Below are 15,776 nucleotides of genomic sequence, written 5' to 3'. Positions count from 1 at the left end.
CCAAGCTGAGTAGTTGAGACAGAGACCATATGGCCTACAGAGGAAAAAAAAAAAAACCCACCAAAAAACTCCCTGGCTCTTTGCAGAAAGTACTGGCTGATCCCCGATCTGATATGTGTCAGGAAGCATCCTGGATGTGGCTCTAGCCTTTGGCGGAAGTCCAAGGCAACAGCAAGGGGAGACCCTTAGCCAACTCCCTCTGTAAGCACGGGCCACTCCCTAGGGGAGAACTGGCTTGTCCCAGGAGGCCCACAGGGCAGGAGGAAGGGGCAGGTTCCAGAGAAATGTTGACTGAGTGAGCAGCCCTTCTGGGGTGCAGAAATGAAGGGACAGATTGATGGCCCCTTCTGCTCAGCAATGACAGAAGACAGTTCACACCAGGCCTCCTGCTTCGCTCTATGGTGGCCAAGAGAGACACAGCCCTAATTGATGGTGCCATCAGGGGGTACCAACACAGCCAAGGCTCTTGGGAGAGTCCAAAATGTTAGGCTTCAAAGCGGCTCTGGCTCATTTGACACAGCACCCGGGGGCCTGAGAAGCTGTGTGTGGTCTGGGTCTGTTTGCTTCTCCTAATCTCAGTCATTTCAGAGGCTGCTGAATTTCCGGATAGATTCAAAGTGATGTTTTCTCGGCTCCTCTGGGCCCCTGCCCTTCAACCTCTCGGTTCACGACCCCCTGTCCAGAAACCGTCATGGAAGTGAATTCCTTTCTCTTGGCTCTAAAACTCTGTGACTTGCCAAAGTGACTCCCTACTATGAATCTACGCTGTTCACTGGGCCAAGTCAACATAACTGCAAAGGATGGCAAAACCACATGTCCCACCTTCTTGTGGTTCTGGGTCTAATTATCTTCCTAGAAAACCCCCAATTTTCCTTTCCCTCTTTTTATGCTCCAAGGACATCAGACCGATAACCATCCAGTAGAATCCAGTTGGGTGCGAATGAAGGTGCCTTCGTGTCTGGTTCCCACCTCCACTGCCTATCATCTCTGCCCATTCCACAGCCCAATTGAAAGAAATGCTCCTAGACCTTTTCCAGGGCCAGCTGGGTCACTTCTCCACTTCCATTCATTCTCACTGCTGCCACCAGTGTCCACTGACCAATCAATGTCTTGCACTCTCACTTTTCTGTGGTACTTCACACTGAATGCCAATGCACTTTGCAATGGTTCATCTCTCTAACTGGATGACCATTCCACAGTACTGTGGAAAGAACTGAATTCTAGAATCTAAAGACCAGACTTTATGCCAGTTACTAGCTAGCTGTGAGGTTTGGCACAAGTTGCTTCCCCTCTTTTTCTGGTTTCTCATCGGCAGTCGTTAGGGTGATCCCATGAGTCTCTCTCTTTTCGAGAACTCTATACTGTTCCAGGCCTGCACACTCAGGGGTCCATACTGTTGCCCTGACCCCATCAGCTCTTGGTTTCCTATGAAATGAGAGCTTTGGGGGTTACCAGGGGGATAACAGACCAATCAGAATAAAGCCGGGCCACCCAAAATGTCTGCTTAAAGCTAGTCCCTCTGATGATCACTTTGCCTAAAAATCAAACTAGTAATTTGAAAATAAGGCACTTTGCACTGATTTTCCTAAGAGGCATGTCCAATGTGGTGTATTTTTAAATCACTGTGTCACAATTTGCTGCAGCCAGTCAATGACAAAACTGCCTTGAAGGCTTGCGGCTGACTTTTTCTATTTTCACTCCTATTGAGCAGTTTTATGTCTTTCGAGTAAGTTTATCTGAAGCGCCTTTAAGACTCTGTATCTCCAGGACTAAATACTTGTCCAATCTATAGAATTCACCGCAAGATTGATCGAAGGCACCCACTTTGCTCTGCAGTGCGTATGCCTGTGTACACCTAATGGGATTATTAACCAAATTAGCATGTAGCCAATGTTCCTTTCCATCCCCCAAGATATTGGCATTTTGACAACCAGCATGAAGAAGTAAGACAGATGGGGCAGACTCGTGGTGAACTCTTTGCATTTTATTTTTCAGGCTATCTCATTTATCAAAGCAACTCGATTTCATGAGACATAAAGTGATACATACAAGTCCTTACCAAAGGTACTTGTTGCTGAAAACAAAACATTTCTCCAGAGAAGGCGAACTGGCTAGAAAGTCCTGAAAGTGTTCTGAAAGTAGATGAAAGAGAAGATACCCACCAAGGCTACAAAATGGTCTTTAATAGACATCCCATCTTTAGTCAGCAGGGTCTTAAAGACATTGCCTTTGAAAAATCCTTTAAACAACACTACACACCCTCCCCCCAAATTGGACAACCATAGAAATGCTAAACAACTTAAAAGTGGGCTACACTTTATGTACACTGGTCATTAAGCCCCAAAATTCCTTTTGTGAGCTTGTGGCCAATTGCGTTGTGACCAGTTGGCCTAAAACTGATTTGAGAAGCAGGTAGTTGCCTCCTGGTACATGATACGTGCTGTGTGCAGGCACAGGGACAGCCATGGTCCTGAACATGACCTCCGAGAGTAAGCGTGAATTGGCAGCTTTTAACTCTTTATTATAAAGATAATATTTACACAGAATAATCTTTACAAACACAGTGAACACAAATTATGGGGAGGGGACACTTTCTTAATGCAAAAGGCCTTCATCTCTTTGTATAAATTAGCATAAGAATTAAACACAACCATTTTAAATAAGGTAGCACTCACCCCCCCCTACACACCCCACCCCGCCCTCCCACTACCCTCCTCTGGCCTATATCTCCCAACCTTCTCAACCTGACATCCCCTTTCTCTCCCCTTTCCCACGGCAACTGAGCAGGGCTGCAGCTTATGCAGGCAGCAGGTGAAGAAAGGAGGAGGAAGAGGAGGAAGAGAAGGGAGGGCCAGGGCCCTGGTAAGGAGTCAGCAACAGAATAGTCTTTCTGGACACTGAGCACCCTTCCACCCCGAGTCATCAGGGTGACCAGGTCAGCTCCCCAGGATAGGCCTGGAGGTGGTGGCAGCGGTGGCAGCAGCAGCATCAGCAGCAGCACAGGTAAAGGACTTGGGGAAAGGCAGACAGATAAACACTGGGATTATTGTGGCGCTCTGGGGTGGAGGGTGGGGGTTGCCCTCATTACCCCTGCGCTCACACAATGGGTGAGGGGGACCAGGCTTCTGCCCCACCCTTTCTCCCTCCTGGGAGCCCCAGTCCCACCCCAAGAAGGAAGCCTGCTCTGGCAAAGGGCGAGAGCGCCCCCCATCACTTGCTCCTCTCTCTCCTCCCTCCTCCGTTCCTGTCCTTCTTCCCACCCTTCTTTCTGCTCTGCCTGAGCTCCTTCCCTTCTTCTCCCATCAACAGGAAGGAAAGGTAACTGAGCTCAAGTCTAGACTAGCAGGGCCTGAGTTGGGCAGCGCTGGTAGTGTGAGGCAGCAGGCCAGCGGCAGAGGATGGCTTTGTCCCCTTGAAGGGGCTGTGAGGAGCCAGCTTGCCTCTCCCTACCCTTCATAACTAGCCCCCAGCACCAAGCCCTCAAAAAGGCACTTCATTGTGTTGGGAAGATATCATTGAGAGGAAAGAGGGCATCATAAAGAGGGGGTTTGGGAGACCTGGTCCTCATTCTTGCCTCTGCAGAGCCCCTGAGCAGGTCACTGTCTCTGTATTTGTAGGCATCCACATAATATAACAGACACTGAGCTAACTGATTGCTAAGGGTCTTTTCAGCTCTGACAGTCTGTAATTCTTGGCAAAACAATCCTCTTGCTTCACTCTTACCTCTGTGGGTAAGACCCAGGGCAGAACCAGTGTCCCAGTTCTATCCTGACCCAGAACTTGAATTTTGCTGGGAGGGCGGGATGGGGGAGAGACTTAGAAATGAGTATTAGGAGACACAATAAGGTGTGAGCAGTGACAGTGGCCTCTCCTGTTCCCCTCTTCTTACCTGAGCTACCACCCCAAAGGTCAGGGAAGGTTCCCGAGGATGCCAACCACCATCTCCAGAGCACCAGTCCCATGTGGCATCCCCAATGCACCCTGTTGTCTGTGTGTCAACACTCAGCCCCTGTGATCGGAGTCTTCATTGCACCTCTGTGTGTTCCTGTGCAGAGGCCGGTGTCATGGTGAGAATCCCATTGACAATATTGCTTAAGGGAACATTTCCTGGCAGCCACCAGGTCAGAGGTGAGAAAGGAAGGGCTAAGTATATAGATTGGGTCCCCGAGGTGGGTGAGGTAGGACTAGAGCCATGCAGAGGGCCACGGGGAGCAGAGGGGGAAGCCCAGGGCTGGGTCTCCAAAGTCAGTCCAGGCAGGGGCCAGGAAGGTGGCCTCCATGGATCCTTGCGAGAGAACTGGAATCATCAGAACGAGGGCTGGGACCACACCACGGCAGGCGGCTGGTGGGTGCGAAGGTCAGGACCATCAGCAGCTAGAATAAGTGCAAGACAACAGCTGAATGGGTATGAGGGCTCCAGAGAAGCAGGCTGATTTGTGGAGTGCACTGCGGGGGGCAGGCCCTTGGGGGCACCTTCAGTCCTAAAGAGACAAAAAGGAGAGATGAAGACATCACTTGTATGACACACTTGTATGTCTCAAGCAAGAGGAGGCAGCTTTCATCCCTGCCCCCCAATTCCGGACAACTGCAGTCACACTGCCCCACCTCCCTTTCTGCCTGCTATCCTCGTGGGTTTCTGCCTCATTTCCCTCACTCCTGGATAAGGTGAGGTCCATGTTAAACATACACAGTCACACCCTAAGCACCCCAACCACCCCTTCTCCTACTGGTCATCAAGGCCCAGCAAGTTATCAAGGACTTTCAGAACTCTCCAATTAGTCAGCCTGTCCAACTCCCGGGAGGCAGTGGAGAAGAGCTGGCTCTCTACTCTTGGAGAATCAGGAGATGAGCCCAAGTGTCCAGCCTCTCTGTGGGCATCCATGTCCACTTCTGCATAATGCAGGGGCCACACGGGCACTCCACAAGTTGGGTGCTTGGCAGCTCGAAGGCCCTGTGTGTGTAGGGGGAAGGAGGTGTGGGGACTGCTTGATGGATATAGTCTGGCTAGTGATAAGCGACAAGGTCACGGGGTCACCAGCTTCCCAGCTATCCCTCCCCCAGCACATTGGAGCCTGCCCACTGGCCAGGGGCTGCAGTACCTGCTTCAGAAAGGCATGGGGCCCTTATGGGAGAGGCGTGGCCGCTGGCGACGGAACTTCCTGCGACTTCCCTGCCAGGGCCCTGGTCCCTTCCTGGACCCCTTGAGCTGCACCAAGTAGCGAATATTGCCTTCTTCTAGGTCTTTCCCATCAGGAGGTTGCACCAGGGGCCCTGTGGGGAAAAGAAAGCCTGTTAGGAGGAAGACTGATGAAAATTGATAGGGGTGGGGTGCAAAGCCCCTCCCCCCCAATCTGGAACCCGCAGGCCCCCGGGAGAGGTAGTCTCTCCAGCAGGGGGCGCTCCTCAGAACTTTTCTTTGCGTTTCTTTTGGATGGTGATGAAAAATCTTCAATGTATGTACCATGATTTTTTATCCTTCCTGCAGTCAATTCATGTTGTGACAGACTTAAATAAGTTCTTTCTGATTTGGGGGTGGCGCACTTTAGGGTTTTGTGCCTGTACTCTGGGCTGCAGTGCAGCGCACATGACCCCATGACATCCCTGCAACCAGCACAAGTCAAACATTCTGACCTCATGCCATCACAAAGACTCCTACACAGTCCCATGAGCTATAGTTTTCCCTTCTCTTTCATTCTTGGCTGTAGGGTTTTTTTTTTTTCTTAGCGATTTATTTATCTATTTGAAAAGCAGAGTTACAGAGAGCGGAGAGAGAAAGAGAAGATTTGATCTGATAGTTCAGTCCCTAGATAGCTGCGATGGCCAGAGCTGAGCCAATCAGAAGCTAGGAACCAGGAATCTCTTCCTGGTCTCCCACTGGGTTCAGGGTCCCAAGGCCATCCTCTACTGTTTTCCCAGGCCACAAGGAGGGAGCTGGATGAGAAGTGGGGCAGTCCGGACTCGGCTTTCCCTGCTACATCATGATGCTGGCCCCGGCAGAGTCTTCTAAAGTTAGCCTTGACCATCAGGCCATTGTACTCTTCCATTGCAGGGTGATCCACTTTGGAGCACTGAAGCTTGCATATCTCCCACCTCCCTGGAGTAGTTCTGGGGCTCACTCTTGCAACCAGGCTCTCCTGGTGGGTGTGGCTAGGGGGCATGTCCCACTCCCTCCACTTGCCAGACTCAGAAGCTGAAAAATAGCACAGGACATGAATGAGTAGATGAATGAGTGAACTTGATCACTTGGAACAGCACATCTGCGCTCAGGAGGTGGCAGGGTAGGGTGGAGAGTCGGGGGAGGCTATTGCAGTGAGCCCCTCACAACCTGTGCCCAAGCTCTTCCTACTGCCCAATCACAAAGCCCTGTGCCATGCATGAGGTTAACTCCTTCTGTTCCAAGCCCAGTTGGACTCTGCTCTGCTCTGCTCTCGGGCTCCTCATGCCAGCCTGAGCCCTGACAATGGAGTCCAAGTGGTGCTGTGTTTGCTTGGGCGTGATAAGGGAAAAGGCACACAGGCTAGCTCTCCTGCATGCAGCCTGCACTGCAGCCATACTGGTGCAGCTGGCACCTGGGCTCCCAAGGCAGGCAGCCTGGGTGAAGGAGATGGCTGTGGGAAGCTGCCTTCAGTTCTCTCCACGGCTGGCCCATGAGCCCCACTCTCATTCATGCAGCAATCACCACCAGCTCACAGTTTCCATCCAGCTTGTGTTGGCAGCTCACCCCCAGCTGGCTCCCCCTGGTGGCCCTTCCTTCCCCTCCTCTCCCCTGCTTCCCCACATCCTCACACTCAGATTCCCGCCTGGGTTCCTCCGCCCTTAGATTCCTCCTCCACTTGCACACACAATTTCCAGGCATTTGGCCTCCTTGAGAGCCAAAAGTGGGTGAGGTTTGTCCTTATGGCTCCCAGGATGGCTGCTTTTTCTCCCTGACTCACATCCAGGCACACAGAGAAAAACCCCACAAGAAACTCTCTGGTCCATTAGGAAGTGGCCAGTTACCAGGATCATTCAGTGAACGAAACCATACAGCTATGCTCATACTCAAGGGGGTTACTGAGTCGACTCACTATCCTTGACACTTCCGAGAATGAGATCAAAATCATATTAGCACTTAGGAGCAGTAGGTGTGATTGTGACAAAGGGGACTGTTTTCTGTGTGACTGTCCCAGAGCCATCTGCAGGGACAGGGCTTTACCAAGCCCACCCCCCCCCACACACACACACCACACACCAGCTACTGTGGCTTCTGCTGTGAGTTTAGGGGTCCCCTCAAGGCTCAGCCTGCCTACTGCAGGTGGGTATGAAGGAAGCTGATGGAGTGTCCATGGAAGCAACACACTCAGGTAAGAAGGAATGCTCCGAGGCTGTGGCCATGCACAGGGAAGAACCCCACAGAAGCCTTGGTTCTCACAGGCAGGCCTTCAACTCCTGCAGGTGGGGCAAGAGCACAGGCCATTGCATCCAGAGGCCCAGCAGGTGCCAAGATGGGGAGCGGGGTCCTCTTCCTATGCTCAGCACCCGTAACGGTGTCTGTGCCAGCTGGGAATGGGAGGCTGATGGGGAAGAACCCAGAGGCAGGCCCAGAGCCAGGAGGGGGAGGGAAGATGCCCCAAATTCTAAGCCCACAAGGAAGGACCACCCCAAAGCAACTGAGCCCTCAGCCACCCTGAAGCCTTAGGCTTCTTAGACCTCATCGGCTAGAGGCCCACTCTCCTCCTGATTGCTGGAAGGCTTTGGGCTTCTGCTGGCTGGCTGAGCTCCTTAGCCACCTGCTTCCTATCCTGCATTGATGCAGCTTAGCAGGCTACCTGGGATGCCCTGGCTTCCCATCGCTGCAGAGGCCCTGGCTCTATAGGATTCCCCTTCCCACCCTCAGCCCCACTGAATATTTTGTGCCATGTCCTTGGCTGTTGCAAGGGAGCGAATCCCTAAAGACCCTAAGGTAGGCACAACTGCTCAGGAACACACCAGCCTTACCAGGAATGAAGCACCTGCTGTTCCTCACGTGGTCTGGCCTGCCTTGTGATGATAGGGACCTCTGTGGCTGCACCCAACCCCTGTCCTATAGCCCTGTGTGTCTGCAGGATGGGGCTCCTTTCCATTGTCTGTCCAGTCCCATAACCTGTCACCTTCTCCGGGGCCTTGGGTTGTCTTCCAGTGCCAGGTCTGTTGCCCTCAGATGCTCCATGCCTTGGCAGCCTGGCCCTCCCTGTCACTTGCCTCACTCCTCTGCCCGGAGAGGCCTGGCTCAGGTTACCATGTGGACGGGTAGGCTTGCTTAGAACCTCAGACTGGGGACACTTTGTAAGTGCTCCTCCCTGGGCGAATGGGAGGGGCACAGTAGGCTATCCTCACACTGCCACTGTGACTGCGGGCTTCCTTCGAGCTGGAGCAGGCAGCAGGCGAAGAAAAGAGAGGCCTTCAGACATAGACCAAGGGACACTTGGCACTGGCCCAGCAGCCTCAGAAGAGCAAAGTGTATCCCAGGTCAGGAGGCAGTGGCAGGAGGCGCGTGGGAGTGGACATTCCAGAGCAGGACAGAGTGTGGGGACAGGAGGAAGCATGCCTGCAGCCCGGCCTGAGGACTCTGGCTGGGGACAGCAGGCAAGTCTGGGCCAAGGGGCCTCCTGTTTCTTCCTTTTATGGCCTTATTTTGCTTTCACGCACCTGAAAGCCAGGGTCACAGAGAGGGAGAAAGGGAAGAAAGGAGAGAGAGAGAAAGAGGTCTCCCATCCATCCACTGGATCACTCTCTAAATGCCTGCAACAGTCAGGAGCTCTATCTGAGTCTCCTATACAGGTGCACCATCATTCTCTGCTTCTCCCACCCCCAGATGCATTGGCAGGAAGTTGGACCAGAAACTGAGTGCCTGGGACTTGAGCCAACACCCTGATGTAGGAAGCAGCCACCCCGAGCAGAGAGTTAACCCGCTGCACCATAATGCAGCCCCGTAGGGGTCCCTGTTTCTAACACAGGATAGGAGGCAACAGGAGAAGGGTATGTTTAGCTGGACCAGGAGGTGGGGGGAGCATGGCCACCTGCATGTATTATGGCTCTAGGAGAAGCCAAAGGGATAATAGAAGTGGGAGCTGTGGAAGTTTCCATTGCTAAGTTTGAGCCAAATGCACAGGGCAATGAGTTTACCCAAGTCAGGTCTGGAGATGACCTAACTATGAAGGGTGGGTTAAAGCGAGGAGAGGCAGGGTCTGGGTTAGATCAACTTGTGTTCCCTCATATGGAGCTCTCCTCTTTACCATCACTGCTCCAATAGCCCATCTCCAAAAGGAGTCAAGGGGTGGCCTGTTGGCCAAGGGTCTTCTGAGTAGCCTCTGGGGAAGGTTGAAGTGTGCAGATGCAAGCCTGGCTCCCTCAGGGACAACTTCTTTACACCCACTCTCTCCTCGCTGAAGGCTCCAGCTTGAGTGATTGGCCTGCAGTGCGATCTGGTGAGCCTCCTCTTGCCAGCTACCCTGGATGGTGGCTCCTGGAGCTCACGCCCTGCAGTCATTTCTCATTCACAAGTGTTGGCTCCTGCTAGCCACTGGGTGCCCAACAGGAGCTCCTGGAGAAAAAGCCCATCCCCTCTTTCCCCAGAGATGGTCTACTCAGTGCTCAAGTCTAGAAGTGAGTAAGCACTTGAATAGCCACCTGCGGGCAGGAGGCAGCAGAGCCAAGCGATGAGCCTTGCTGGGAAGCCAGGCGATGCTCCCAGGAACAGAGGAAGGAGACTTGCCTAGCACAAGAGGCAGGCAGAGCTGCCTGGGCCCCTCTGAGGTTCCTGAGCCGCCAAGTCATTCGGCCGTCCTGAAGGAACAGGGACCAAGGAGGGGCCTGTGCCCTTCCTCTAGGAACCCTGCCACCCTGCCCTCTCTTGCCAGCTCCCTGCCCCTCTATCCCTGCCACTGGCATTAGTCCACCTAGATTTGGCCTTGCCTTTATGTGGCACTGGACAGGCAGAAGTGACAGCCAGGTCACAGGACCGTAGCAGCTGCAGGTGGGAGCTGATAGCCCCCAGAGACGTGGCCACAGGGAGGTAAGTCTGGAGTGGAGCTGCTACTGTATGGGAGGTGACCAGCCATGGGGTGGGCACATGAGGACCAGTGCCAAGTAATTTGTCAGGTGTGGGTGTATTGGGGGAGAAATGTAGGTGTCAGGTCATTGGACCCAGCAGGACCAGGATGAATCACGCTCATGCCTGGGGCAGTGGAGAGGCTGCAGCCCTGATATGGAAGAAACAAGACCCCCCACCACCCCAACAAGGAAGGAGGTTGTGGAGGAGGGCTGGTGTCGGGGGGGGGGGGGAGGGAAGCAGGGAGGGGTGCTGCCAGGGCCTTGAGGTCCCGAGAAACAGAGACCAGCTCACATCTGGGATGGGGATCGGAGCTGCCTCAGCTCCCAAGCCCGCTTAAGGAGCAACAGTTGGGCTCCCTGCCGCCAGCGCTCTTGCCTATGCAGCAAGTGTCACGTCTGCAAACTGGCATGCTCATCCCTGCGGGCGGCCAAGCTACGGGATCTGTCGGTGGCCACTACCCCTCAGAGCCAAAAGACCCTCAATGTGGGGGCCCAGCCCACCTATCTCAGCTCACTTCCCTCCACTGACCCACGAAGGGGAACGTTGCACGACCCCCACCCCCCACCACGTGGGACAAGAGAAGCGGGACACAAGCCCCTGGCTCTGGAACTGCCCTCAGTAGGAGCACGGAGTGTGTGGAGTGAGCAGCCCCGGCAGGTGATGTTCTGGGCTGAGCTGCGCTTCTCCCGTCTCCCACCCGCAGCCACCTCTCCCGCCTTGCAAGCTGTCCGTGCAGCTGGCCGACCCCGCGTCGGGGGCGCCCTGTCAGTGGGCCTCCCGGCGCGGCCGGCGCGTGGCTGCTGCTGCAGCGCTCGCGCCGGGCTCCCCAGGAGGTCGGCCGGCAAAGGGCAGAGGAGGGCAGCGCGCCGGCTGCCTGCAGCCGGGACGAGCGGCGAGGGAGCGCGGAGCGACCGGCGGTTGGCCGCTCACTCACCTCCACACACCGCGGTCAAGGAGAGCCAGAGCAGCAGGAGCGCCTGCACGCACAGCCGCAGATTCATGCTGCCCCTCGGGCCGCCGCGGCCCCGGCCAGCTAGCGGGAGGGTGGAGAGGAAAGCTGCGCCCGAAGGCACTGGAAGGCGCGCGCCGCGGCAGGCGTGTGGGGCGCGAGTTCGCGTGGCTCCCGGGCTGCGCTGCTGGCTCTGCGGTCCGCTGCGGTCGCTCGCCGCTGTCTCCGCGCCGATGCAGCCTCGGTCTCCTCCGGCACCCGGCAGCGCCGCGAAGCTGTTCTTTTTCTAAGAGGCTGGCTGCTCCGCTGCGGCTCCAAGTGCCTGTGGCCCCAGCTGCCAGCGAGAAAGCTCCCTACTCACTCCAGGGGCTGCGTTTTGTAGCCAGTGGCTTGGCTGTGAGCCCATTTGGTCATGTGGTCATCGGGAGGGCTGGAGGCGGGGGCAGGAAGAGGGAGAGGGAGGGGGAGCGAGCGTGCAGCGCCGCCCCCCACTGCAACTCCCATCCCGACACACACACTCTGCAGCCCCAGCCAGGGCGCGAGCGGGAACCCCGAGGTGGCCCCCTACAACAAAGGCTGCTGCGCATAGTGACTCCCCGGACAATACCCGCCTGGCCCTGGGCCAGAGGGTTTGCAGAGACACGAACTATTTCAAACACAGGAAACATTTTGGGGCAGTGGTTGGGGGCACGCTTAACCCTTTCTCAGCTGGCTTTCTTAACACCTGTCAGACAACCTCGGCGCTGGATTTGAGCTGCCCCCTCTGACCACGCCCCCATTCACCCCTCCACCTCTGACCCTGATCCAGCTCCTTTCCCTTGTAACGGTTTGCAAGAACCCCCCACCTTCAAACCCATCCTGCCCTACAACACACACACAAACACACACACACACACTGCTCCTCCTATCCTTTGCATCTCCAACTGAGTTTGAACAGAGTAGGGGTGACCTCCTAGTCTTGTGCCCAAGTGCTTGGATAATTGTGCAGCACCCTCGCTTCTCCACCTACCCCCAGGGAGGCAGCCTGTACTCAGAATGGCCACTCCACCACCACCACCCCGGAATTAATTCTCAGTAGCTGCTTCAAATCCTGCTCATCCAGAGCCAGGCTTCCTTTGGCTTTCTCTTCATTTCTGGGACAGACGACGACACCTCCTATGGTGCCTCTCCAGTTCTCCCCTTTCCAGTTTGCCACCGTTACAAGAGGGAGACTATTTATTCAACTCCACACAGGCTGGGCTGCAGTGCCATGTGCGAGGATCTGGAATTCCCCCCTTCATAAGCGCGTGCTGAAATCGTTTGCCTTCCCAGACTTTGTCAGCATCTTCCACACCCTGGTCTCTCCTAAGCAAAGGGGCTGCCACCATGTCTCATCAGGACACCCCTCAGAGTGGAGCCAGCCGTATTCTTCCAGCTCTCTCCAAAGTCCCTAATATCACACTCTGCACATAGGTGGCACTCCACACATGTGAAAAAGAATCTGTTGATAGGTGTGTTCCCACCTTCTACCAAGGCAGAAGGTTTGTTTGCATTGCAAGTCCAGATTTACACAAAACATGCCCCGAGTGGTATTTTTGTGTGCCATCAAAGATGAGAGGCCGTGATACATTTTAAAACATAGAAATGCAGTCCATGCCCTGCATATTATCATCAGGCTCCCTCTGCCAGGATTGCCACCTGAACAAGAGAAGAATCTTGGCTTTGTTCACAGGTATATTCTCACACTTACTACAGTGACTGGAACAAGGTTGGTGCTCAGTCTGTAATTTTGAACATATGGCTGGAACTTTCAGGAATCTTCCTATTGCATCCATCACAAGCACGGAAGGGTTCTCATTGGTAGACTGTAGCTCCATGTGCCATGATTGGCCCAGTAGGAAAAAAGGGATATGAAGCAAAGCACCATCTTCATGCATGAGCCGGTAATCCCTCCTCTGCCGCTGCCCCTGGAAAGCATTCCAGCCTGGAGGAGAAAGATCTGACCTCTGATCTCCACCCTCATCCGCTGTGGGGCTTGGCTATCAACATCTGAAGTGATGGGATCTTATGGAAATGATCATCTGTGTACCTGAAGGTTCTGTGCAAATCTGAAGGCTCCGTAAGGAAACTCAGCATTCCCAGCCCTTGGTGAAGCAAGCCAGGCACACTCTCCTAAGCGCCCCTGATTAGGTGCCACAGGAACCTTCATATTTCATTGCACTTTTAGTAGGGTATGGATGTGCATACCCACCAGTGGTCGGAGCAGTGCTTTTTTGTCTAGTAACTACTGATTACATTTCAAATGAAGTTACAGTTTCAATTCTATAGTTGTATTGGACATTTTCACTTGCTCAGCAAGTAACCACCTGTGGCTATTGGCTATTATATTGGACAACACACAATAGAGACCATCAATCATTCTGGAAAGTTCTGTTCCATAGCCTTAGCTTAAAGCACTCATTCATTAGCTTTCTGTACTTTCCCCACATTACCCTGTTTTCCAAATGCACTGACGTAAAAGAATAACAAAACAAAAACACACAAAAGCAAACCAATCCAAACCAAAGCTAGGCAACAGTAAATTGAAGACATCAATGTAGAGCAAGATTTAAAGAACTGAACACTTGTGAGAATCCGTTTTTAATCTAATCGTTCTCTTCTCTTAACCAAATTGTGCTCATTTTTCTAGTCTCAGATCCAAGATATCATCTTCCCCCATTCTCAGGCCATTGTCACCCTTCATGACTTTGCCCTTTGTAGAAATGTGCTGAAACACTTTCATTTCTTAAGGCTAGGCTCTGTGGGGCTGCAGTCATCTGAGCAAAGAGTTGATCGGCCCTGAAATCAAGGCCTCTGTGGCCAGGAATGAAACCCTGGGTGCTCATTCAGAATTCCTTAAAGGTGCCTATCCATTTCAACATCATATGAAATGCCCACTTTTGTCTCTATTTGTTAGATTTTAAGGTCACTATTGGAGTTTCAAACATCCAAATTGTAATCCTGTTCCCTCAATCCCATTGGGTAGCTTTGTAACTTTGAGCAAGTTATTCAGCCTCTCCACTGCTCAGTTTCTTGCTTTGTTAAATGATGCTAAAAATGATGCCTACCTTATTTGGCATAATAGTTTGGACATAGATGTGTCTCTCCATAATTCTTACGTGGGATGAGGGTCCCCAGGGCATTAAGAGCAGGAGTCTCTGGGAAAGTGATTACGTGGATTACTGTCCCTATAACAATGTTGAGGAAAGCACCCTAGGGCCCTTTTTGACTTTTCACCTCTTCTGCCATGTGAGCACCCAGTTTCGCCCTCTCTGGAGTCAGCAGCTATTATTCAAGGGGCCATCTTGAAGCCCCTGCAAGACACCTAATCTGTTGACTCCTTGATCTTCAACTTCCAGGTCTAGAGCTATGAGAGAACTACCCAGACTCAAGTGTTTTCATTTAGCAGTGGGAATAGATGAAAACATCAAGGCTGGTCTGGCACAGCGGCTCAGTAGACCAACCATCTGCTTGCAGCACAGGCATCCCATATGGGCACCAGTTTGTGTCCTTGCTACTCCACTTCCCTTCCAGTGCTCTGCTTGTGGACTGGGAAAGCAATGGAACCCTGCACCCCATGAGAGATCCGGGAGAAACTCCTGGCTTCTGGCTTTGAATCAGCTCAGCTCTAGCCATTGTGGCCATTTGGGAAATGAACCAGCAGATGAAAGATCTTGGTCTCCTTTTCTCTGTGAATATGCCTTTTCATTAAAAAAAATTTTTAAGTAAAGAAAAGACTTCTTGATTGGAAGATTAAATAAGAAATGCATGTAAAATACTTAACCCAGTCTTTGGCTCACAGTACTTGCTCGCACAATGTGTTTTGTGCTCTGCCTGACCCTCCCTCTCTCCCCATCTTTGGCTCTGGCCTCTGGCCTCTTAGATCTATCTGATCAGGAGGGAAAAGCTCTGTCTTTGCCCCATTTCATGTGTCCCTGTCTTCTTAGTAACCATCAAAGCTGCTCACTATCTGATCTCCCCAAAGCAGCAATCTCTGCTAAGGCTTCTCTGATAAGTACAGTTGATGCAAGCAGTTAACTCAGGTTAGTAGCTTGAGGTTATGCCTCCCATGTATGACATTCATCTTAAATTTGGCTTTTTAGAAGCAGTGTCCTACTCTGAGGCAATATCAAGCTCCACTCACTGCAGCAAGGAGACCCTCGGGTTACTTGCGTTTGGCTTTTCTACACAGAGAACATTTTGCTTCAGATCAATTAAGGAAGCACTTTTTCTGGCAATTTACAACTAACTTGCAACCTAAAGGTGCGGCCACTGAAGCTTCACAGTGCAGTCTTGGTGTAGTCCATTCCTCTAAGCCTGTGTCTACAGATGATGACTGGTGATGATGGTGGTAGTTGTGGTGGTGGTGGTGATAACTGTGTTGTCAATGAGGATGGTGCTAGATAAAACTTGCTGTGCATATGCTATGTGTCAAGCACGGGTCTGAAGGTTTTACATATGTTAACTCATTTAATACTCACACCTGTGAGAGGTAGATCTTATTCTTTATCATTCCCAATGTCCCAATATGCAGAGGAGACAACTAAAGCTAACACACACTAAGAGATTTGTTTTAAACATTTATTTATTTACTTTAAAGTCAGAGCTAGAGCAAGTGAGAGACAGAAAGACAGATTCATCTATTGGTTCATTCCTCAGCCACAATGGCTCAGGCTGGGCCAAGCTGAAGCCAAGAACCAGTAATTTTTTCAGGATCTCCCACGATCCTGAAAGAAG

General features: G+C 52.5%; 1 protein-coding gene across 1 annotated transcript; it reads right to left on the bottom strand.

Moving 5' to 3' along the window:
• Nucleotides 1–4,001: 4,001 nt before the first annotated feature.
• APLN (apelin) lies at nucleotides 4,002–11,073 on the bottom strand. Its single transcript, XM_040999996.1, has 3 exons — nucleotides 11,007–11,073; nucleotides 5,100–5,271; nucleotides 4,002–4,481 (listed from the first exon to the last, which is right to left on the bottom strand). The coding sequence occupies exons 1-2, from the start codon at nucleotides 11,071–11,073 to the stop codon at nucleotides 5,105–5,107; spliced, it is 234 nt and encodes a 77-aa protein (XP_040855930.1). The 3' UTR covers nucleotides 4,002–4,481; nucleotides 5,100–5,104.
• Nucleotides 11,074–15,776: the final 4,703 nt, after the last annotated feature.

Source organism: Ochotona curzoniae, unplaced genomic scaffold (assembly GCF_017591425.1).
Source record: "Ochotona curzoniae isolate NIBS_2020 unplaced genomic scaffold, NIBS_Ocur_1.0 scaffold_1852, whole genome shotgun sequence".
Lineage (NCBI taxonomy): Eukaryota > Metazoa > Chordata > Mammalia > Lagomorpha > Ochotonidae > Ochotona > Ochotona curzoniae.
The sequence above is the reverse complement of the archived record's forward strand: the minus strand, read 5'-3'. Positions and strand labels throughout refer to the sequence as shown.